The 26092-nt window shown below is 37.4% G+C and overlaps 1 protein-coding gene and 1 long non-coding RNA gene across 51 annotated transcripts in view; both read right to left on the bottom strand.

The window, feature by feature from the left end:
• Positions 1-26092, bottom strand: part of LOC127161376 (NACHT, LRR and PYD domains-containing protein 12) — a 340105-nt gene that overhangs the window by 65622 nt on the left and 248391 nt on the right. For 4 of the 50 annotated variants that reach the window (XM_051104133.1, XM_051104134.1, XM_051104139.1 and 1 more), the window contains 3 exons: positions 23498-23627; positions 20753-20799; positions 19875-20672 (listed from right to left, as the gene is read on the bottom strand). The exons of 30 other annotated variants lie outside the window; for them this stretch is intronic. In XM_051104133.1, the coding sequence (XP_050960090.1) occupies positions 20089-20672; positions 20753-20799; positions 23498-23627 (761 nt within the window). In that variant the 3' untranslated portion in view covers positions 19875-20088. Of the gene's footprint in view, positions 1-19872; positions 20673-20752; positions 20800-23497; positions 23657-26092 lie in introns of those variants that run through there. 16 more of the 50 variants (XM_051104118.1, XM_051104120.1, XM_051104127.1 and 13 more) reach the window with 10 other exon arrangements.
• LOC127161382 (uncharacterized) lies at positions 8772-10902 on the bottom strand. Its single transcript, XR_007827022.1, has 2 exons — positions 10797-10902; positions 8772-9291 (listed from the first exon to the last, which is right to left on the bottom strand). It is a non-coding gene; the product is annotated as an uncharacterized LOC127161382 (long non-coding RNA).

Below are 26092 nucleotides of genomic sequence, written 5' to 3'. Positions count from 1 at the left end.
AAAGGAGCCGTTCATTACAGTTCTTGAAAAGGGATTTAAAAAAAAAAAATAAATAAATAAACATCTCCCTTTGGAGTGGACTTTGAGATTTGTAAATCTGTAGATCTTTTTTATGCCCAAACCTACACACCACACACTGGCTAAAATTCAAAAAGTGAAAAGGAATAATAGGACCCCTTTAATAATTTCATAAATGAGAATTAGAACCTGGCAGCATCTATTATTTTAAAGAATTCTGAAGGTCTAGTTTTAGATGAATCTTTATTTTAGATGAACCCTAATTAGATGGCCATATCTCAACCTCCTTATTCTGGACATTACAGGAACCACTGATTTTTGATTCATGTATGGATGTGTCAACCAATTTTTTTCTTTTCTTATCTTATATCACTATTCTTGGAAGTTTGATTCAATCAGCAGGACCTGACCTATCTAATAATAATAGTAATAATAAGAAGAACGACCTATCAAAGAATAACACAGTTGCTGAATAAGTGGAAAGAGACCATTACAGAGGAATAAATTAAACTGGTAAGTGACTTTGTAAAATACGACAGTGTTTTAGTGCCACGTTAAAAAATAAAAAAATCTAAGATTACAATATTAAAGTCATAATATTTAGAGAATAAAGTCAAAATATTATGAGAATAAGATCTAAATACTATGAGAATAAGATCTAAATACTATGAGAATAAAGTCTAAATACTATGAGAATAAAGTCAAAATGCTACGAGAATAAAGTCAAAATATTAAGAGAACAAAGTCAAAATATTCCTAGTATAAAGTAAAAATATTACAAGAATAAAGTTCAAATATATCTCGAGAATAAAGTCAAAATATTATGAGAATAAAGACGAAATATTAGGAGAATAAAGTTGAAATACTACAAGAATAACATTGAAATATTACAATAAAGTTGAAATATTTCAAGAATAAAGTTGAAATATTATGAGAATAAAGTTAAAATAATACGAGAATAAAGTCAAAATATTTCAAGAATAAAGTCAAAATATTCTGAGTATAAAGTAAAAATATTACAAGAATAAAGTTCAAATATATCTCGAGAATAAAGTCAAAATATTATAAGAATAAAGACGAAATATTAGGAGAATAAAGTCGAAATACTACAAAAATAACGTCGAAATATTACAAGAATAAAGTTGAAATATTTCAAGAATAAAGTTGAAATATTATGAGGATAAAGTCGAAATACTACGAGAAAAAAGTTGAAATGTTTCAAGAATAAGTTTGAAATGTTTTGATTGTAGAAATTAAAGTTACAATATTTTGAGGGCATAGCCTATATTGTGTATGCAAAGGCCCACATTGGGAGCACCGGGACAGCTTAATATCAAGAATATGATATTTATTAACAGACTGAACAGTAACAAATCAAATTCAGCTCACACATCCAATAGACATTAGTTTGGGGGGCGCCAGCTCTCTTATTTAAGCCTTTTTAATACACAACAAATATATGTGGGATTATTAGCAGAAATCATACCATGTGTCATACTCGTGGGGACAGTATGGGCCTTACCATAATGTGTTTTTCAAGCTCTTTAATGTGGCGTGACAGATCACTGTATTCATGTGAATCAATTCATATACTGTTTTCTTTGTGAAAATTCAACCACCTGCTCCGCAAAAAACATCTGTGGCGTCCAACCATTTATACCTCACATGTATGTAATTAAAATAAAAAAATAAAACGTTCTAAAGGTTCAAGTGGCCTCGTTATATATAACATACATTATATAATTATATAATTATATAATAATTATGTTATACGATTGTTGTATGATAAGTGCTCTTATTAAGTCGCTTTGTTCAGAGATCCCATGTATTAAATCAGCAAATAATTATTTTGCCACATTTATTCTAATACAAGAGTTGATCAAATAATCAGCCCTCTTAAAGCTCATAAGATAAATATGGATTAAAAAACAATAAATCACATATCTTAATAAGAAATAAAGTCAATCTGGTTAGCAATAACTGAAGCTGATAATGTTGTTTGTGGTGTTGTTTAACCCTTAATCGGTCCTTGGGGTCCAGCTGACCCTGCTGGACTTTTCTTTCAATTTTTTAAAATTTTCCTTTCATCTCTGGGGCATGAGACTTGGTGACATTTCCTAAATAATCCATCTTAAAACACACACACAAAAAACTGGACTTGATTGGTTGTTCTAAAGGTGTGTAAAAAAAAATTACCGTTACTGTCCCTCGGGGTCATATTGACCCCACATTGAAAATGAATGGGAAAAGTGAAAAAAATGATTTTTTTTTTTCATTTCGTTTGTCAAAAAACAGTGGTAAATCCAGTTTAAATCTGGATTTACAAAATACATCTATTTAAAGGCCTGGTGCTATAGCATATTCTCAAAGTGGAACGAACTTTCTATCTCATACACACACACGCACACGCGCACACACGCACACACAAACACACACATGTGTGACTGCAACAGAGAGCCCTTTTATAAAAATTGGCATATAAAATCAACAAATCTGGCATAAATTTTCACACATAAATGAAGGACTGGTACTGGAGCACAAACGCAACATGGAACAAGCATGTTCACTCACTCAAACACACATACACACACACACAGGTGTCTGGGGCATTTGTTAGATTTTGGAAAATAAAATCAGACATAAATGCACAACAATGTGAAGGGGTGGACATAAAAAAATTAATAAGTTGTAGAGCAGTGAACCACACATATATGGTATCATTTGAAAGCTTAGAACCTCAACTTTCTAATACATCCCATCACTTTTGCATTTATGTTACATATAATAACAACATAAAACGGTCTGAATTTGCCCCCTCACAAACAAGCTCCCTCTTGTGAAGATGACCTAGTAATATTCATATTCATATTCTTATCACTCAGACTTATCAAATATAGATGAGTCATATATCAAATGAAAGCTCACATTCTTCAAATTGTGATTATGTGATTTATTTCATTGATCTAACACATTACAGAGAATTATATCAAAATAATCACGAGGATGGAAATTAATTCTGTAAACAAACAAATAAACAAACAAACAAACGAACATTTACATTATATTTCTGCATCGATTACTACTTCTGTGTGCAAAAAGTGGCCAAAACTTTATATCAGCTCCTAGATTAGGTTATTATCTATAAAATGATGCTTACTTTTCTATGAGCTTGCCCAGCCAAACGACACCCTAAAATATTTCAGATCCTCCTATCAATGCATGCGATATAGTTGAATGATGCGTTTTCTACTAGTTCTGCCTTAACACGTTTGTGTTGATGGGCGTTTACGTCATCACGTAATGCGTGATATGTTTGAAAAGCCAACAATCAGATCTGTCGATCAAATTTCTAGGACAATCCGTTGTGAATTTATTCCTTGCCAAACACGAGGAAGGAGAGCGTGCGGCACGCGAAATGCGCACCGCCCCCTAGCGCGCTGGCCGCAGCGATGCAGAGTTGGGAAACTATGGATTGTGAAGAAATACAATAATAATTATGAATTATTCCACCCATGTGTTAAAATGTAAGGTGTTTTGTCTAAAATAAGACCATTTTTATCCATTTAGCCCAATGTATGTGGGAATGGAAGTCTTTTAAATTCAGGTATGCCTTATCTTGCAAAATGGAGACCCCTGGGGGACATATTGCCTCCCTGCAATTAAATTTCAATAACTTTTTTTTATGAAATGATACAAAGAAAAAAAAATTTCCTGGTTACTGGCACACAGTGGAATCAAAAGAAACTTTCTGCAGAGAGATAGACCAAACATATCCAGAATAACAGACGTTCAAATAAAAACTTAATTATAAAAAAAAAAAAAAAAAAAAAAAAAAATTTGATTTTTTAAATTTGTGTTTATCATAAAATTATGATAAAATACAATAAGAAATGTGAATTATTCCACCCATGTGTTAAAATTTAGTAAGTTTTCTGTAAAATAAGACCATTTTTATCAATTTACTCCAATGTATGTGAGTAGGGTGCACTTTTCACTTCAGGTATGCCAAAAAATCAGTAAAAAAATAACTCTGCTGGATATATGTTGTCATTGCACTTTCTTTCTTTAACTGAAACCTCTAAAATTTTTCCACCAACCTGCAGATGACAGAATTCTATTCCTAACACCTAGAGCAATGCCCAAATTTAGATAAACTATTTAGATTTAATTTAGATCATCATTAAAGTGATTTTTTCATAAAAAAAAAAATTTTTCAAAAGCCACAAGATGGCGTAGTTGAGAATTTGTGCAGTAAACAGGTAAAAAAGTACCAAATATCCATGAAAACACAGCATAAATGTAAAGTTGAGAAGTAAACGAAAAAAATAATATATAGTTTGTAATATTAAAAATGTATATTTCTTTATGCAATCGCTCTGTAAATGTTTGGGGTCCATATGACCCCAAGGAACATTAACGTAAACCCTACTTCAGGGATGGTAGAATCATCCTCTTTTATTTCAGTTGATATGGACATCAGTAGCTCTTATGTTTCTCTTTCCTTCAGCGATTCTATTTGTTTTTATTTTGATTCGATTCTAGTGGTCGGTTCACACATATGCATTTATCACCAGCTCAACTGTCTTCAGACCAAGTCAGAACTGTTTTCTCAGTTGAGTGTAACTGGCATCACAGGATCATATTATACGCTGGTATACTGGCTCGAGTTGGAGTAACTGTCTGAAAGTGAGTTTTAATTGAGTAACTTGTAGATCACTCTGGACTGCTTGCCTGAGGCTATGGATTACAATAAAAAATCTTATAAATGATGATTTTTTAAAAATGTTCACAGACCAGTCATTTTGCTTCACAAGACCTCAATACATTGTCAGGAGCCACAGGTATTAATTTTGTTTTGCCTATTTGCCCTTTTTTTTTTTTTTTACCCTTTTTTAAGTGATGGTACAGATTTAATGCATTAAAATCATGTAATGGACACCTTTCCCTTACATATTATTTACAAATGACAGCATGCAAATTAATAACGTTAATAATTATAATATTGTTAATAATGCAGATGTGTTTTATAAGCTGTGTTTTTTGGTTACTTGAGGTAAAATTCCATCAATTTGAGATCTCATTAAATCATTATAGAGAAGCTGAGCTTCCATCTGTGTGTTCCATCACATATATAGCCCCTGTCATGCTGATTAGCTATTGGGGATTTGAAAACATTATATTTTATCAGAGGAAGCTGGCCTTCTTCTTCCTTTTTTTTTTTTTTTTTTTTGAGAACCAAAGAAGCATCTCATGACAACCATAAAAACATTAAAAAAAAAAAAAAAAAACTATGACAGATTCTCTCACAATCATAGCTGAAAGGAAAGGATGCTTTCAACATACTTGAGTGTATCCAGATGGTTGAGTGCATTCACTCTTGAATCTGCTGGGTGATTGTAGCTCAGATCCAGTTCTCTAAGGCATGAGGGGTTTGAACTCAGAGCTGATGCCAGAGCAGCACAACCTTTTCTGTCCCCATACAGCCAGATAATCTAAAAACAGTCCAAATGTTAACATAATGAAAATATATGCAATATAATAGCCAACAAGGCTTTTAACTGGTGAGCTGTGTGCCAAATCTGAGAACAGTCATTGTTATAAGGCTCTCTAAATGATTTTAATGACATCATGACACTGTCTGATACATGAGATTCTGGGAAAAAAAAAAAAAAAAAAAAACTCAGCAGCAATTTCAAAAGATTTGTTTTTTCCATTTTCTTTTATTATTATTATTATTATTATTATTATTATTATTATTATTTTGTTTTATGTAAAATAAAAGAGCTATATATTAGATGTACATTTTGTCTCATATCTTTTAAAGAATTCTCAGTTTTTCTCATTTCGAAACAACAGCACTAAAACTGATGCACTTTACAATAGCTCCATTTACACTGACATCTTTTGTTTCAGATGGAATTATAACTATGTTAATCATTGCAATTTTAAGAGTGATTCCTGCAAACTTTCCAGTGTTGACATGGCCGTTGGTCCTCTTAGCAGCATAAAAAACAGCAGTTTTATACAAATTATGCATGGATTATATATAGCCAAGAAAATGTGCAAAAAGAGCTCCCTTTGTAAACACTAAAAAGCTGTCACTCATCTTCGTTCACAGCAGCCTCACAGAGTTCCTTCTTTACATTGTGTCTGCACTTTGTTGGTTTTTATGAGAGGATTTGCAAGCTTACTGAACTCAGCATTGGACAAAAATGATGATTTAAGCAGTGAGTGAATTCTCAAACGCCTCTGATCGGCCATTCTGTTCAAGAAATCAACAGAAATGTCTGTGATTAGCTACACCACGGAGATAACAAATTGTAAATAGAAACCTTTGACAATTTCCAGATCGCAAACACAAATCACACTGGATCATTTGCCAAATCCGTTTCACCAATATGCTCAGAGGTGGGTAGTAACGAATTACATTTACTTTGTTACATTTACTTGAGTAAATTTTTAGGGTAACTAGTACTTTTAGAGTATATTTAAAGATAGGTACTTTTACTTTTACTCAAGTACATTTTTAGTGAAAAAACTTTACTTTTACTTCGCTACATTTGATGGCGTTCCTCCGTTACTGACAAAATTGTAATAAATATTAGATATATAAAATAATAATTTGTTTACGTGACTTGATCTGAAGTCTCGCGAGACGTTGGAGAGGCTGCTTCGCGAGAGTCTGCTACGCATCTCCCGCTTAAGTTCAGCGTGTGTTTAGAAAGATGATGGCTGAAGCTGAGGATGACGTGTGTGGCCTCAAATCAACTCTATTTTTTCACTTCAAGATTTTGAGAAAGAACAGTTTCATAATGCAGTTTCAAAAAGCGACATCGCTGCGTACAAAAATTCCAGCTCCAACCTGAAAAAACATGTAGCGGTAAGTGTCAACATGATGCCTATTTGAACCTTATTAATGGTAATTTGGTAACTATGGGCACTTTGACCTTATAGTACCATATTTCACACACTGTCTAAATGTTTTTCCTCATATGCGCGCTTGTGCAAGCAATGACAAATATCTTGTGAACCTTACAAACAACACACGTTCGTAAAAAAAAACGTTCATTCTAAACGTCTGCATGTTTTCATATCCATTTTCCAAAAATCTAAATAAACTGAAGTGCATACTGTGACGTTATACACGAATTTATACACTAATGTGCCCATCACAGGACTGAGATAGGCTACTTTACTTCAGCCTATGTTTTATATAAACAAAACAAAGAGACTTTCAAGGAGAGGTGTGTGGAAGCTTTCCAAATAGTTTGAAATTCAAGGTTTTCGCTTCATATCAATCAGATCAGAAGTAACTAGTAACTAGCTACTTGAGTAGTTTTTCCATCGGATACTTTTTTACTCTTACTCAAGTAACTATTGGGATTGTTACTTTTACTCTTACTTGAGTAAATATTTCCATAAGTACTTTTACTTTTACTTGAGTACAGATTTTGGGTACTCTACCCACCTCTGAATATGCTATTATAACAGCAACAGCTAAGGATGCTTTTGCTTTTGTTTGAGAGTGCTGTGCACCTTTAGCAATCCCGTAGAACCAGGCCCAAAACAAGACATCTGTGGACGAGAGTCTGAAACAAGGACTGGTGGGACAACATTAGTACTGCACCATTTCACAAATAATGAGTGGAAGGAAAACTTTAAAATGACATGACAGTCATTTTTGACTCGACAACAATAATGTGTTCTGTGCATTATAGATCATTAGCGCTTGGCGTCACTTTTTGATTACTCATGGTACACATTTAGCGTCACTTTACCATATTAAAAGTATGACAGTCTTGTTGCATTCCCAGTCTTCTGAAGCCGTACTATATCTTTATGAGAAGAACAGAGTAAAACAAAAGGTTTTATAGCTGAAAATGATCCTGCTCTGTTAATGCGGTCATATCTCATTCATACTCCCTAATATTAGCATGACACAGCCGGTCACAAAACACAAGAGCCAAAAGCATTTTACAAATTCTAAACTTGTGCACAGACTCTTTGTTTTATTTTTTTGAGAGGTGATCAAATATTTGTGGATTGGAAACTGATGGAAAATTGTCAGGCTTGTGCTACAGTTCTATGGATGTTTTACCCTCCAGGTCTTCGAGCCAGTCACGTGACTAAAAGCTATGAATAATGAAATAAACACACAACAAACATGACAGTGGTCAGAAGACAGCAGTGAAGAAAGCATCTGGGCAAAGCGATGTGGGTGTGTTTGCACCAGCTACACTGTAAAAACAAATAAGTTGATTCAACTTAAAATAATTTGTAACCTGGCTGCCTTAAAATGTTGTGTTAAATAAGCTAATAAACTTATGTTGTTTAAACATATGTTGGAGTTCCTTAAACCTAGAATTAATAGTTGGGATAACAAAGGTGAAGCTGAGTCAACTTTTAGGTTTTTAGTTAGCCCAGCAAGATGAGAAAGTTGTGCTAACCTAAATGTAAGTTGAAACAACAAACTTAGTGAGACCAACAAACGTTTAGTTGTTTAAACTAACCATCGTGTTGGATAAATTTATAATTATAAGTTGTGCAAACTGAATAAAAATTGGCTCAACTTTTGTTGAATCAACTTATATTTTTAAGGCAGCCAGGTTACTTTTTCTAGAATAGTTAATCTTACTTGTAATGTTAAGTTCATTCAACTGACTGACAGCTGGCTGAACTATGTAATTTGCCCACACAACTCAAGTTTCTATTTTCTAACAGTACTGCAGAAAATAGCCTCATGGACACTGAAAAACATGCAGAAGGCTATTTTATTTGAATTCAAAATAGACAACCTCCTACTTAGTATTACTGTGTTTAGTATTAAAACACCCTAACTTTAAAAAACATAGATAAACATTGACATTTCATTTCTGTGTAACAATTGCAGTACATATTTACATTCCTTTCACTAATTCACATTTAATCAAAAGAACAGATTAGGGATTATAAATTTCTTGTGGAGTAGCATGTTGCGTAGCCCGTAAACACACTAAGAACAGCTGCTCCCACCAATGTTCATGAAAAGTTTTTGGAGAACATCAGAAGTGTGCTTCATGTGTTTTGGGTAATCAGTGTTAACGATGTAAAGAAGACCTATCCAAAGCACAAATGCTTTCAGGACGTCACAGATATCGGTGAGGTCAAGACTCTCTTCCAAAATGATGGCAACGGCAATGGTTTCTTTTGGAAGCATTTACCATTGCTCTTCCTTAGTAACAATCAAGATGTCAATTTCTATGCCCTTCACTAATTCTTCAATTTCATGAGATGCTTGAAAAAAACAACAAAAAAAGAATTAATTATTTACATGCAAATATAATAATTGAATCAACATAGAATACTACTGTACATTAACTATAGTAATACATTCTGTTAAACATATTTAAAAAAATAATAATAATAACAACCTCAACAAACAGCAATTAAGAGGCAAAGTAAAAAAAAAAGGCGTAAGTTACATAAGCATGGCTGGGAGTATCAGACCAACTGCAACAAGTACTTTAATTTCCAGAATATAAGGGTGTTTCAACACTAGCACTTTTGGTGTGCACCAGGTTCGGTTGATGTTAGAGTTTGGTTCATTTGGATGGTGTGAACTCTTAGTTCTATCATTGTTTATCTGAAATTGTAGCCATTAGGGATTTATAAAACTAGCTGCCAAAATTCTACTGCTGCTAGTCGATGCTGAAAATACCAGTCGTTCAATTTTTTTTTACTACTGGCACATTCTGACATATTTTGCTTCACAGTTTTACAAAGACTATATTTAAAGTGTAGTCACTTTAATGTTACATTTTACATACAAAATATATTTAGTAAATAAATATTTACTTATATTATCACTCTTGCCCACACATTCACAAGAGTATCACGACACGTATGTGGTGCTGATGTAGAACATGCATGCGCTGCGCCTTGTTTACGAGCAGAGGAATGCACACACCTGTCATGGTACTCTCATGAACGTGCATCGAGGACTGAAAAAAACTAAATTACATTTTTTAAATCTAATATAAAATGACATTAAAAATTACAATAGCAACTAGGGGTGTTACGGTATGTGTATTATAACCGAACGATTCACGGGGGAAATTCTAAATGGAAGTGGTCATCCATATGCCCTACTCCTTCAAAGGGCAGAGCCCTTGGAGTTTAGACTTTGGAGTGAGCAGGGCAACTTCCTGCCATTATGTAGATGTTTGGAATGCACTTGGCAAAGGGAGCAACATGTCTGTCAACAGATGTCGCTGTTTTAATGGCATAGAAAATGTCTTTTTATTGTTGTTAGCATTACTGTTGCAAATAAACATACATTTTATGTTTTAAATATATAATATATAATAATAAACGTAGCAATTCCAACAGGGTCCTCGAACTGCAGTGATCGGGCCCTAAAAACTAATATAAAACATTTTAAAATATAAACTGTATGTTTATTAGCAACAATAATGCTAACAACAATAAAAAGACATTTATGCCATTAAAACAGCGACATCTGCTGATGAACAGCATGCTGCATTGTCACGGAAACATGCCAGCTGAAGGTAATGAGAAAATTACGTTGCTCCCTTTGCCAAGTGCATTGCAAATATCTACATAATGGCATGCATGTGCCCTGCTCACTCCAGTCTAAACTCCAACACTCTCAAAAACAGGTCCAGTTTTGTTGCTGGGGCTGGAAATATTCCTTTAACACTTTTTGTTTTTTTTAGTATTGTGAATGTACCATGTATCATGACAAACAGTAAGTACTGTGTACCATATCGAAAACTTACGTGTTACAGCCGCTGATATGCTGCAGATTGATGGTGCTCAATTTGGTCACCCACAACTATAATGCCAAAAGTCATGTCCTGGATGAATACCTCGAGAACCTGTGTGCTTTAATAAAAACACGGGGAAGCCTTAAACTATGCCTTATAATATTAATTCACAAACTCCAGTAAATATGTGCACTAAATAAATACATTTACTTACAACTTTGTCCAAGCTGTACAAAGTGATAGTCATCCCTTGTCTGCATAGCACTGATGGATACAACTGCAAAAGGACTTCCTGAGGTCCAACCACAAGATCGTTGAATTCTATGCCGATCTTCAGTCATTCCAGAATATCACAAACATGAAAATTCCTGAAAATTCGTTTCTTTCATAACATGCATAAAAATGACAGTTCGAGTAGTAATCTTGTTTTTAATTTTAATCGTTCATAAGTTCTTTTTTTAATTCTCCATTCTAAATCCATACATTTGTTCGTCCCTCTCCATCTCACGCTCTGCATGAACGGTCTCTCTCTAATAATACACACCAAACTGTATATTTATCATTCTCCACATAAATACAGCACAGTACCGCACGGGAGTATACTTGGTATAACATTTATATCGAAAATACTGTGGAACCCCGTGTATTTTGAGGCTTCAGAGTGCCGCGAAAAAAATACATATTACTAACGAGAAAATACTTGTACTCCTCTTAGACAACATACGTAATTGTACATATATAGTAAACCAATAAATACAAATATTTACAAGTATGACCGTATATTAATGCAGCTTTGCTGTGGGTTCCGGTGAGGCATGTTAACTGAGAGAGTTACCGGTTTGTGTCAGAAATATCAAATATACGCGCTTCAAACGAGCTCTGAGGGAGATGCTCATTTGTTTCTCTTATAACATGCATTAAAATGACACTTCGAGTAGTAATATTGTTTTTTTCCCCTTAATTTTAATCGTTCATACGTTCATTTTTTAAAATTCCCACCGTTCTAAATCCACACAGTTGTTCGTTCCTCTTCGTCTCGCGTTTAAACGGTTCTCTCTCTAATGCAGCACTGGCCTCAAATAATACATACCAAACTGTATATTTATCATTCTTCATATAGGTTTAGCTCAGTACCGCAGGAGAGAATATAATATGTATATCGAAAATACTGTGGAACAGTGTCTATTTTGAGGCTTAGAGTGCCGCGAAACTAGTACATATAACCAACTAGAAAATACGACGCTTTAAACCATACTTGTACTCTTCTTAGACAACATACGTAAATGTACATATATTAAACGAATAAATACAAATATTTACTTACCAAATTTGTTGATTGACAACATTTTCCAACTCTGTGGAGAAGCTCACCATGATGGCTGACAAACATCTTCTTTCTGCAACGAGATCTCGCGATACGTGACGTTAAGAACGTGATTTCCTAATTAAATTGATTCAACACATTTTTTTTTAGTTGAGGGGGCAAATAAAAACGTTTTGTCAACTTATGAATTAGTTGAGACAGTAAAATTTAAGATATTAAGTTGAATGAGCAAATTCAGTAGCTGCAAGTTGTGTCAACTTAAAAAAATTAATTGAAACAACTAAATGGTGACATTATTTTTTACAGTGTACTCATTTATGCTGTACATAGTGGTGACAGATTCCTTTCCTGTCAGGAAAATTTTCAGAACCTCACTGTTCTTGTGTAAATAGCAGTAAAACACATGCAGTGCTGCAAAAAACTCTTGAAAGCTCAGATGTACAAAGCTGTAAACCTTCCTGTGATAAATCACAGATTCCTCCCTAAAGATCTCATTGCAAATCCCAGAATACACTGAGGCACCAGTGACGTCTATGCCACTTTCTCTCAGGTCCTCCTCATAGAACATCACATTGCCCTTCATCAGCTGATTGAAAGCCAGTTCAGCAAGTTTTACAATCACTTCTCTGTTGGACTGCAGGAGTTTCTCTGGATTTATCTCTTCATACTTCTGGTTCTTCATATTTGTTTGAATGAGAAGGAAGTGGATGTACATTTCAGTCAGAGTTTGAGGGATTTCTGCACCAAGATCTTGTTTTAGGATGTTCTGAAACACAGTGGCTGAGATCCAGCAGAAGACGGGTATGTGGCACATGATGTGGAGGCTTCTTGCTCTTCTGATGTGTGAGATGATTCTGCTGGCTTGATGCTCATCACTGATTCTCTTCCTGAAATATTCCTCCTTCTGAGGGTCATTGAATCCCTGAATTTCTGTCACACGGTTGATGTATTTAGAGGGGATCTGATTGGCTGCTGCTGGTCTGGTGGTGATCCAGATGAGAGCTGAGGGAAGCAGATCTCCTTTCATGAGGTTTGACATCAACACACCCACTGATGAAATCTCAGTCACATCAGAAATTTTCTGACTGTCTGAAAACATCAGTGAAATTCTGCTTTCATCCAGACCATCAAAGATGAACACAACTTTACATTCATCATGAATCTTTGAGTCCAGATGTTGAAGTTCAGGATGAAAGTCAAGCAGAAGTCTGTGAAGACTGTAATGATGATCTTTAATTAAGTTCAGCTCTCGAAATGGAAGCACAAACATGAAATCTATGTCCTGGTTGGTTTTTCCCTGAGTCCAGTCCAGAATGAACTTCTGCACAGAGACTTTTTCCAATTCCAGCGATGCCTTTAGTAAGAACAGTCTTTGTTTTGTCTTTCTTCTTCTCTCTTAAAGGATTAAAGATGTCATTGCAGTAGATTGGAGTGTCTTGGAGTGTCCTGTAACTTTTCTCCATCTGTAGCACCTCGTGTTCTTCATTCACTCCCTCACTCTCTCCCTCTATGATGTACAGCTGTGTGTAAATCCTGTTCAGGAGGGTTTGATTCTCTTGTAGTTTGATTCCCTCAAATAAGCTCTCATACTTGTTCTTCATGCTGGTTTTGTGCTGGTCTTTGACTCTCTGACAGGACACGTATCTGATCTGGTCAGTTCTCCCACTACTGAAAAGATATTAAACAGAGCAGAGAGAAACAAAAAGAAAGGACCTTTATCAAAACAGAGAAAATATTTAAATATATGCGACTGTGGCCGTGGGGATCGCACTTAGATCTACGGACGGGTTAGAGACGGGTCCGCCCTTTCTCTGCCTTTCTCCCTAGATCTAGCGCTCTCTTTCTGGGTTCGGAAGCCCGCGCTGCGGTTCTTCCCCCTTTGAATGAGAGCTCGCGGCGAAGCGGGCTGCGTCAGCTCTCGAGGGAGTTGACGGCCCGCGCTCTCGCTGCTCACGTTCACTCTCGGAGGACTCTCTTCGAGGAGGGAGTCTTCGTGAGCTTCCCCGCGGCACGGGTCCCGCTTTTGCCGAGGCAGAGCGGCGACTGCGGCCGTGGGGATCGCAGCATAGATCTGTGAACGGGTTAGAGACGGGTCCGCCCTTTCTCTGCCTTTCTCCTTAGATCTAGCGCTCTCTCTCGGGGCTCGGAAGCCCGCGCTGCGGTTCTTCCCCCTCTAAGTGAGAGCTCGCGCTGCTGCGGCTCATCTTTCTCCGAGGAGATTGATGCTGTCCGCATATGAGCTGACTGCATTTTAGATCGCTCGTTTCTTCCTGCTCTCGCTTTTAAAAAATAAATAAATAAATAAAAGAACGGGGATTCAAGCGATGTATGTGTGGTTTGTTCGGGAGCTGAGCATGTACAATCCGTCCTTGAGGGGGCAGGCTGTATTCATTCATATATGTGTAAAAAAAAAAAAAAAAGCAAAAAAAAACGTGCATTTTGAATGTCTAGTTCTTCTCCCATTGTTATTTAATTCTGATGAATTAAATTTATTTACTGCACTCTCACCCTGTACTTTCGCTAAGTGTGTGGATGCTGCTAAATAAAATAAAATAAAATAAAGAAAAAGTGGTAGCTGTGGCTGCCAGGGCATCTGCATACTGAACCTTATTGACATTTTGTCAGTATTAGCTCATTCTGAGCATGGGCGGTGCGGCATTGAGATGTCGTCCTCGCCCATATGAAAGAACTGGGGTTGTGACTGAATGCAGAGAAAAGTGTGCTTTCTCCATTACAGAGAACCACTTATCTGGGCATAGTGTGGGATCGACCACGATGCAGGCATGTCTATTTCCTGCTCAGATCGAGTCATCCTCGCGGCAGTCAAGAGAGTGAAAGTAGGCACTCACTGTGAAGCAGTTTCATAACTGCTGGGTCTGATGGCAGCTGCGTCCAACGTGATACCTTTTGGCCTGCTGTTCATGAGACCCCTGCAGTGGTGTCTCAAGACCAAGGGGGTTCTCCCTGAGGGGAAACCTGCTTTGCATGATCAAGGTCACGCGGCGATGCCTACGTGCCTTGGACATGTGGAGAAGACCTTGGTTCTTGTCTCAGGGCCCGGTGCTGGGAGCTCCTTGTCGCCGCGTATGCTAGCGACGGATGCGTCCCTCATCGGTTGGGGAGTGGTCATGAGTGACCCCCCTGCCCGTGGTCTGTGGAGCAGCCACCATCCAGTTTTGAGGGAGCTCGTCACCCCTGTGGGGGTCTCTACAGCAGCTAGTTCGGCTGTCTCCTGCTGGTCATCCGTTGCAGGACACCGAACTAGCAGCTCATACCAGAGGCCAGTCTCGAGAGACTGGTTCCCTTAGTAGATTATTTGGCAGCGTGGAAACTACTGCCAAATGTATCTGCTTGGGTCCTGCGCACTGTAGAGCGAGGCTATCGCAATCAATTTGGCGCTCCGCCGCCACCTTTTTACGGGATCTCCACTGTGGTGAGCCCCGAGCAGGGTCTGGTAATGGAACAAGAAGTAGAAACTCTCTTGAGGAAGGAGGCCACTGAGGTGGTCCCTCCTCACGTCAGGGAGTCCGGGTTCTACAGCCGGTACTTCATTGTTCCGAGGAAGGATGGGGGTATGCGTCCATTTTAGATCTAGACTACTGAATCGCTCAGTAATGACATTGAAGTTCAAAATGTTGACTATCAATCAAGTAGTGTCACAGATCAGGTCCGAGGACTGGTTTGTGACAGTAGATCTAAAAGACACATACTTCCATGTCTCCATCCTTCCTCAACACATGAAGTTCCTGAGGTTTGCTTTCACGGGCAAAGCTTACCAGTATCGGGTTCTTCTGGTCAGCCTTGCACTCTCCCCCCGCATTTGAAGGAGCTGGGGTTGAGACTGAACGCCAAGAAGAGTGTGCTGTCTCCATTATAGAGAACCACTTATCTAGGCGTGGTGTGGGATTCGACATGTGGAAGAAGCCTTGGTTCCTGTCTCAGGGCCCGGTGTTAGAAGCTCCTTGTCGCCGCGTAACGCTAGCGACGGATGCGTCTCTCACCGGTTGGGGTGCAGTCATGAGTGGCCACCCCGCCCGCGGTCTGTGGAGCAGTCGCCATCTCACCTGGCACATCAGCTGCCTGGAGATGCTGGCCGTGTTTCGAGCGTTGAAACACTTTCTCCCGGACCTAATAGGCCACCATGTGTTGGTTCGCACCGACAACACAGCGGTGGTCTATTACATCTACGACTAGGGAGGTCTGCGTCCGCGCCCCTTATACAAGCTGGCGCACCAGATCCTTGTGTGGTCCCAGGACAAACTCCTCTCGCTGAGAGCAGTTCATGTTCCTGGGCATCTCAATATGGGAGCAGACATCCTGTCGAGGCAGGGGCTGAGGCCCGGGGAATGGATGCTTCACCGTGAGTTGGTGAAGCAGATTTGGAGAGTTTGGCCAGGCTCAGGTGGATCTCTCCGCGACTAAAGAGAATGCGCAAGGTCACCACTGGTGCTCTCTGACTTATCCAGCTCCATGGGGGCTGGATGCCATGGTACAGATGTGGCCGAGGCTTCGTCTGTACGCCTTTCCCCTGATCACTTTGCTCCCGGGAGCCGGAGTTTTGGAATTTGTGGGTGTGGCCCCTGAGGGGGCACACCTCATAGCTCCCGGTCTCTCAACTGAGGTTGTTGAGACCATCCTCCAATCCAGAGCTCCCTCCTCGAGGAAACTGTACGCCCTGAAGTGGAAACCTTTCACTTCATGGTGTGGAGACCGCCAGCAGGACTCAGTTAACTGCCCAGTTGGTACAGTGCTGAGGTTTCTGCAGGTTCGGTTCTCCACAGGGTTAGCCCACTCCACCCTGAAGGTCTACGTGGCGGCTATTTTGGCCTACCACGCCCCTCTAGGTGGCTCCTCAGTGGGTTGGAACCCCCTCGTTACACGTTTCCTCCGTGGTGCGCTGAGGCCTAGGCCTCTGGCCAGGTGTAGCTTGCTAAGTGTGGTCGGGATGCTATTTCATAGCTTTGAGTCCTCTGACCTTCCCTTCTTGGGGGTCAAGGCTCTCTTCTCTTAAGTTGGCTTCAGAATGCTGTGGAATGTCCACCCCTTTGACTTTAGGTTCTTTCCTGGACTTGTGCCACTTGGCTCTTTTTCTCTCACCCTAGCTGTGCTCTTTCACACTGGGCAGGGATTTGAAGTCTGGTGGCGTGGGCATCTCGTTCCCAAAGCGTTTCGACGCAGCTCGAGTTCCTGAAGGGGAACGTCTCAGGTTACGTATGTAACCATGGTTCCCCGAGGGAACGAGACGCTGCGTCTCGGGCCATACTTCTGGCATCCCTGCAGCGCTTGCTTCTCTATTCAGAAGCTGCCGGCTGCATGCACTGCACGTGCTTTTAAGCTTCCTGGTCTCTACGTCACCCCGCCTGTGACGTCTCGCTTCTCCATTGGACTGTTTGCACACGTGTTTCAGAGCGTGGTCACGCTGAAGGCATTCCCAAAGCGTTTCGACGCAGCGTCTCGTTCCCTCGGGGAACCATGGTTACATACGTAACCTGAGACGATATTGATGACATCACCACAGCTCCTTTCTGACTTCTCAAACTGACAGTGTAACTAACCCCGGTCTCCCCTAAATGCTCTATCTATATTCAGCCTTTAGATAGATGATTAATAATATTGATAATACCACTGATATTATAGAAATGAAACGTTTTAATGAACTTTCCGTTACATGTGAAGACATTTGTGACGTTGTACTCTCTGAAACGGTGCCTGGTCATCTGATGCAATTGCTCTCGGTTTCGGTAGGAAAGACCGCCAAAAACATCCAGCTCCTCCCCAAACTGGACTGAACGTGCTGTAGTTGAGCTGTGTGATATCTAAGTTAGTGGTACACCAAAAAATGTATTGTTCATTTGAGGCCAGACAGTTTGAATAACTGACAAACAATTTTTTTAAGAAAATAAATAACCACTCTTACGAGAAAACTGCAGAAATGATCGACAACAAAACTGTTAATTTTAATAAAGTAATTCACATTTTATACCAACAAAAACAACATAATTAAAATCACTCCGTGTCCCGCAATAAGTCTCAGAAATGAGCAAAAATAGGCTAAATAAAATTATTTACAACCGGAATACCGGGCCATTTTCAAAAAGACAGACAAAAATTAAAAATATAAAGTCCAAATTATATGTAAATATAATGAAAACGAAATTGTCAAACTATATGTTAAATACTTGATAGGGAATATAATAGTGGGAATAACTCAGTTCTCCTTTTACCTTTCGGTGAACACGTCGAGGAGGAGTCACGGAGGACATTAACAACTCACAGGTTCAAACTTAAGATCTCAGCTTCACTAATGCCTATAGTTTCCCAAAATATTTAGGCGTTTCGCAGGCGACGTCAATATTTTAGCTCGTTGCTCTTATTGTGCCATTATTCCACAACGCAGACATCAGGACTTTATCCACATAAAATAATACAAAAGAGCACATTTACGACTCGCCGACATAACGGTCTCCCTTTTCCTCTTCCCAGATGCCGATTCAAAAATCCCCACTTCCGCTTGTCTCTTCCCTTTCCTCCCTCACAAACACCTCTTTTCGTTACCTTATATTTCTGTTTGTTTAAATTATACCCACCATTATGGATTTGTGTTAATGTCCCTAAAACGGTGTTCAAATAATACACACATTCTTTCTATGAGGGTTGCGCTTCTCTAAATAAAATGATTTAATAAACACCTGTTTAAGCACTTATTCACGCGTACAGGACAAAGTTTGAGGTCTTACACGTGATATCTGAGAAATCACAGATTCATGATCACTATATGTGAGAGCAAACCCGCTGCAAGACCAGAGATTACAACAACAACAACAACAACAACAACAACAACAACAACAACAAAAAAACTGCCTCAAATGAACTATAAATACGAGAATAACGCCGTAAAAGCTGCAGTCCATATAACAAAAAAAATATTGCATTGGTTTTCCTGAAAGAAAATCAAACCGTGAAGATACCAAGAGTGAACCATAAATGAAGGGTTCAGAGGTAAATTAATTTTAATAGAGGAAATAACGCTCATAATAATTGTATAAATCTTGCATAGTATCATAAAATCTCCTAAAAATCCTAAATAATAATAAAAAATATTAAACAAGAACATATTGCTTTGATTTTCAATAAAAAAAAGTATAATTTTGTTGTTGTTGTTTAATGTTTTAAACAACAACAACAAAAAAAACAGAATTTAATTAACTTTGATGAGCAAAAATAGCTCATAATAATTGTATAAATCTTGCATAGTATCATAAAATCTCCTAAAAATTGTAGAAAATAAACAAAAACATTATTAAACAAGAAAATATTGCTTTGATTTTCAAATAAATGAATAAATAAATAAATAAATAAATAAAATGAAGGAGCTTATAGAGTTTAATAAATTTTAATTGGAAAAAACGCTCATAATAATTGTATAAATCTTGCATAGTATCATAAAATCTCCTAAAAATACTAAATAATAAACAAAAAACATTATTAAACAAGAACATATTGCTTTGATTTTCAATTAAAAAAAACAGTTTAATTAATAAAATCTCCTAAAAATCCTAAATAATAAACAAAAAAACATTATTAAACAAGAACATATTGTTTTGATTTTCAATTAAAAAAACAGTTTAATTAATAAAATCTCCTAAAAATCCTAAATAATAAACAAAAAATATTATTAAATGAAAAAGGCTTAGAAAAGGTTCAGAGGTTAATGTTTGTGTTTCAGGAGTCAAAACAAATTCAAATCCAGTCTAAAGCTCATTTGCATAAACAATATTTTAATATGATACAACAGTGTAAATATGACGTGATTTTATTTGTGTGTATGAGTGTGTGATTTGTGTTGGACAAACACAGAAAGTGTCTCTGACTGGAGAAACATCTTCATCCTGATGATCTGAAACAGGAAACTGTCTTGTGTGTCTGATATTGAACTTCCTGAAGCCTGTGATTAAAACACACACAACAACAGCAACACTTTCACATCATTACACTCACACTGTGTCCACTAATGTCTGTGTGTATAATGTCACACAGAGACACTGAACAGTTTGAAAAATAATCAAGTCCAAATCCAGCGTGTAGTGTTTGAGTGAATGTGTGTGTGAATGTGTGTAAGTGTGTGAGTTTGTGTGTGTCAGAGACGCTGTAGAAGGACAGAGTGCCGCCAGACACGTCCACATACACTCCTACTCTCTTACTGGACACTGAACCAGCAGATATAGCAGTGGAGTTATTATTGTGAAGGGCAGTGAATCTGTCATCAGAGCAGATCAGACTCCAGGAGTTCTCATTATGTCCAAACCCACAGTCATAACTCTCTCCTTTCCTCTTGATTTCTTTATATGACACTGATATATGAACATAATCTCCACTCCATTCAGTCTCCCAGTAACAGCGTCCAGTCAGACTCTCAACACACAGAACCTGAGACCAAAAGTCAAATCTGTCTGGATGATCAGGATATGACTGATCCTTATACACGTTTGTCATCTTTCTGTTCTCGTCAGACAGAATGAGGTATTTGTTTGCTGTGTTTATATCCAGTGTGAGATCACAGGCATCTGAACACAAGAACACACATTACAAGAGACACATTTACAACAACTAAACAACAAAACTGTGTGTCTGTTTGTGAACTTACATTTGTGGAGTCCTGATGTGATCCTGAGCTCTCCTCCATGATCCACACTAGAAAACACATGTTTTAATAATTTATTTAAATCCACTTAAAGAAAATAATTTACAGGGACATAAATATTACAGATGCACAGACACACACAGAGTCTATTTATGTGACAAACGGCAGATGTGAATGTTTATAAAATCATTTATGTGAAAATTATTACTGCAATTCTTTACTAGAGGTGAATCTTCACTGGAATAATTGAAACATAACTAACCATAAAACACCCTAGCAACCACCCAGAACACCCTAGAAACTGCCTAGCAACCATGGAAAATAACAAAGCAACTGCCTAGCAACCACCCAGAACACCCTAGCAACTGAATAGCAACCATGGAAAATACCAAAGCAACTGCCTAGCGACCACCCAGAACACCCTAGCAACTGCATAGCAACCATGGAAAATACCAAAGCAACTGCCTAGCGACCACCCAGAACTCCCTAGCAACTCTCTTGAAAGCACACAGGCCACCAAAGCAAATGCACAGCAATCTCAGTCTAAAAAACCTTCAAAAGCTCAATCTGTTTCAACTTCAAACTCAAATCAACTTCTAAAACACACTAGTGACATGTCAAAAGTGTTGACATCATGTTAACAGACAGTAACACACAGTGATGATTGTGCACATGCTGAAACATTCAGCAGCACATAAACATGTTGTGCACAACTAGTATCTTTGAATAAAATACCTTCACTACTTAATAGTTATATTTTATTTTTCAGCATTGAGGTGGTGATGTCACTGTTTGTAAAGCAATTAAAGGGATACTTCACCCAAAAATGAAAATTAGCTGTTAATTTACTCACACTCAAACCATCCAAGATGTAAGTGACTTTTTTCTTCAGTAAAACAGTAAATAAGGTTTTTAGCTAAAATCTTCATCAGGGTCTGACTACAGACTTGTTCTCTCAGTCATCTGTGTTTCCTCTGAAACTGACATCACTTACAATCACCACTTACATAAACTGATGCAGGAATGATGTCAGAACCCAGAAGACTAATTCACAGCTGGTTATTTCAAGATTTTCCTTTTTATAATGTTTTTTTTTTTTATTTATTTATGAGTAAAATACAGTTGAGGTCAAAAATTTACATCCCTTTCAGAATCTGCAAAATGTTAATTATTTTACCAAAATAAGAGGGATCATACAAAATGCATGTTATTTTTTTATTTAGTACTGACCTGAATAAGATATTTCACATAAAATACATTTACATATAGTCCACAAGAAAAAAAAAAAAAAAAAAAGTTGAATTTACAAAAAGGACCCCATTCAAAATTTACATCCCCATGATTCATAATACTGTGTTGTTACCTGAATGATCCAGGTTACAACTAGTGATAGTTGTTCATGAGTCCCTTGTTTGTCCTAAACAGTTAAACTGCCCGTTGTTCTTCAGAAAAGTCCTTCAGGTCCCACAAATTCTTTGGTTTTTTCAGCATTTATGTGTATTTGAACCCTTTCCAACAATGACTGTGTGATTTTAAGATTAATCTTTTCACACTGAGGACAACTGAGGGACTCATATGCAACTATTACAGAAGGTTTAAACACTCACTAATGCTTCAGAAAGAAAAACTGTGCATTAATAGAAGCCTGTGGTAAATTTGTGGTAAACTTTAAAAACTGCACACCCACACCGAAAGCACAAATTTTGAAGCAGATATGTTTATTTTTAAAAACGTCTCAGGTTACGCATGTAACCCTGGTTCCCTTAGAAGGGAATGAGACACTGCGTCCTCTAGAGGTCGCTATGGGGAACACCATCTCCGTGACCCGTGTCTGAAGTCTATATACAAAAACATCAACAGAGTTGGCCGGCGACAGCTCACGACGTCACTTCCGGCGCGACTCGTCGCTGCCGGTGCGTCACTACCGGTGCGACCACAGTATAAAAGGACACCGGTAGAACACAACATTCTCTTCTTCGTCTTCACTGACCTTTTGTCTGTAACCAGAAGCTCGAATTGCGTATGTATAGCCTTATTGTTTCCATGGCAACGCGTCGTGTTTGTCATGTGACACAACGCAGCCACAATAGCGCTGTATGACACATGTATCACTTTAATATAGTTTTTCCCTTTTTATTATTAATATTCACAAACGTTCTCACCGTATTATGAAATATCTGATATTCAGATTCTGAAATATGTGCATGTAAATGTATTTGGGGTTTAAACACTTTTATAATGAGCGTGTTAGTTGATCCATGCCGAGTGATGGGCGCCGCCATGTTAGTTCGTGCTGAATCCAAGCTGTGGGATTTACAAAACGCAAATTAATTATAAAACATGTCGTCAGATAACATTTGTAAGGATCATTATTGCCGTTGCCATAGACATCGGCGTGTATTTTGCTAACTATAAACGCGTGACGCACTGAACGTACGAATCACACCAGTGTAATCGTACGCTCCGGGGACCAGCCAAGAATGATCACACTGGTGTGATCGTACGCGTGAAAGGGTTAAATGATGTTCACTCAAGTGATGAAGACTCCAGTCAAATCAGTAGTCTAATAAATGATTGCAATTATTCATGGAGCAAATGGAATTAATTAATTCTCTAAGACTGAAGCATATAATTGTATAATTATTATTGTTTTTCATCGTGATAAATAATAAGGACCATGATAAGACTGAAACTAAGAACCTTTGTCACATACGGAGCTGACAGAATAATTGTTTCTGCTCAACTTACTTGAGTTTGTCCAGATGTTTGAGTGTTTTGAGCAGCTTCACTCCTGATTCTCCTGGGTGATTGTAGCTCAGATCCAGCTCTCTCAGGTGTGAGGGGTTTGAACTCAGAGCTGATGCCAGAGCAGCACAACCTTCTGCAGTCACCATACAGCCAGATAATCTACAATAGAAAGTGTCCACGTTAGTGTGCTTCATTTTTTTTTTTTTAGAAATGTACAGTATAAATATAGCTGTGGGTTATTGTGACATAATTGTGAATATGATTACAGCATTACATTTCCCCCCCCTTTGCATCAAAGGTCACTACTTGCCATGTGCTTTGAAGCATTGAGCATTATAGCCAATCACAGACATGACTGACCAATTCAACAGCCAATCAGAGGCTTTTAAATGAATCACTGTTCCAAAGATGTGTGTAGCATAATATGCCCTTGTAATATTTCATTAAAACATTAATTCCTTCCCCACTGCAATGACATCTCTTCTCTGATGACGTGTGCTCCAGCAGGAGGGCAGAACAACAAAATCAACTCCTGCCCAACATTTATAAAAACATAAATGTCCCTATTTGTGACCCTTAATTGATATTTATACATCATCGAGAAGCTGAATGAATAAGCTTTATATTGCTTTATGGTTTGTTATGATAGGACAATATTTAGCTATTTGAACTACTGAACTATTTGAAAATCTGAAATCTGAGGGTGCAAAAAAAATCTAAATATTGAGAAAATCACCTTTAAAGTTGTCCAACTGAAGTTCTTAGCAAACACATATTACTAATCAAAAATTAAGTTTGGATATATTTAAGGTAGAATATTTACAAAATATCTTCATGTAACATGATCTTTACTTAATATCCTAATGATTTTTGGCATAAAAGAAAAATTGATAATTTTGACCCATACACTGTATTTTTGCTACAAATATACCCATGCTACTTAAGACTGGTTTTGTGGTCCAGGGTCACATTTGTGTGAGAGTCTGTGTGTATGTATGTAAAAAAAGCACATTGTTGTTTTTCGTGGATAAGAGAGAATATGGTTGAGCTGCAGAGCAGGGATGGACTTAACATTTAAGCAAGGTAAGTGGCCACTTTGGGCCCCGGAGAATCGAGGGCCCCATCTGATACTGGCAAAACATATTTGCAGCGTTGAACAATGTATCAGACATATCTGTTGATTTCTTGAATGCAGTAACCAGAAGCATTCAAGTAATAATCCAGTGTTCGCTCAAAATGCAGAGTTTTTGTCAAGCACTGAGTTCTGAAAGCTTGAGAATTCTCTCATTATAACTAAGTGCAGACACAATGTAATTATGAGATCTATTGTGTAGTGTAGAGAGCTTATTAATGGACTGTCGTGAGAACACAATGAACTGAAGTGAGTGACAGCTTTAATGATTATATGAGGCAGCGCTCTTTACATGCATTCTAGGCTGTATAATATTGACTGTCTCAGAACAGAGATATTTACCTCAGTAAAGAAAGTATTATGCTTCAAGTCAGTAAATAAGCGAGTAGGATGATTTTCACATCATTTTAAAGTAAATATTCTAGCCTACAAGATTCATTACTCAAAAGTCTTATTCAGAACTGTTCAGTATGGGTTTTATGGCCATTTTTCAACTACTTCCCCAATAAAGCGTTTATCGGGTTTAGTGGAAGGGTTAGGTATAATTTGATGAGCTCAGATGCAAAAGCCTTTAAGTCCATTTGACGTTACTCTTTAAAATAAGCATTTTTATCAGGCTCCTATGTATAGGATTCTACCCAAGTACCGGTACTTGGGTAGATTTAGCAAGACTGGGATTTAGCAAGTTTAAAGTAAAAGTATTTGATGGACATATAATATGTATCGAGAACATTCACTCAGTATCATTATCTCATTTTTGACAGAGATGGCTGAGTGGCCACTTTTACATAGTGTAAAAATAATCTGTCATTATTTGTGCTTAGTGTAAATAAGAAAATACTGCTGTTTTTTTAAAGAGTATAAACAGAATCTATGTTTTTTTTTACATTGAGTAAACAGCATCTGTCACTAAGAAAATGTTCACTTAGTGTAAGCAGCATCTATTGCTATTTACACTGAATGCAAACAACTACTGCCTTTGAAATCAATCCACATCAGAAGAGTTGTGTGTCTGTGAGCAACCAAGTACTGTTTGGGTTCTGATTGAATCAGTATTTTGAATGAATCGGCTGAGCAAATGATTTGAATACATTCATAAAATCATTGCTTAATGAATCTGTCCTTTTGAGAAAAAAATCAAATCGAATCTGAATGATTCCATGACTTATTCATTAAGACAGTGATTTGCTGCCACCTACTGGTGGTTTTAATTTGTTTATTTAAAGCAATTTATTTTCCCACCATCATTTTATATTTCAATGTTTAAAATGGTATATTTAAAACACAAATCTCAATATTATTAATATATTTAATTGATTTTAATGCTACCCATTTTATTTAGAGGTGATTAATATAAAAGCAAGTATTTTTAAAGCATGTATTTTGTGATCTGTAGTAAATAAATTTTCAAAGTAACCTTCCCAACCCTATTTCACACAATGTGTTCTCATATCTGCAATGCT

The sequence above is a fragment of the Labeo rohita genome, unplaced genomic scaffold, assembly GCF_022985175.1.
Source record: "Labeo rohita strain BAU-BD-2019 unplaced genomic scaffold, IGBB_LRoh.1.0 scaffold_63, whole genome shotgun sequence".
Taxonomy (NCBI): Eukaryota; Metazoa; Chordata; class Actinopteri; order Cypriniformes; family Cyprinidae; genus Labeo; species Labeo rohita.
Note: the sequence above shows the minus strand (reverse complement) of the source record. Positions and strands in the feature narration are given on the sequence as shown.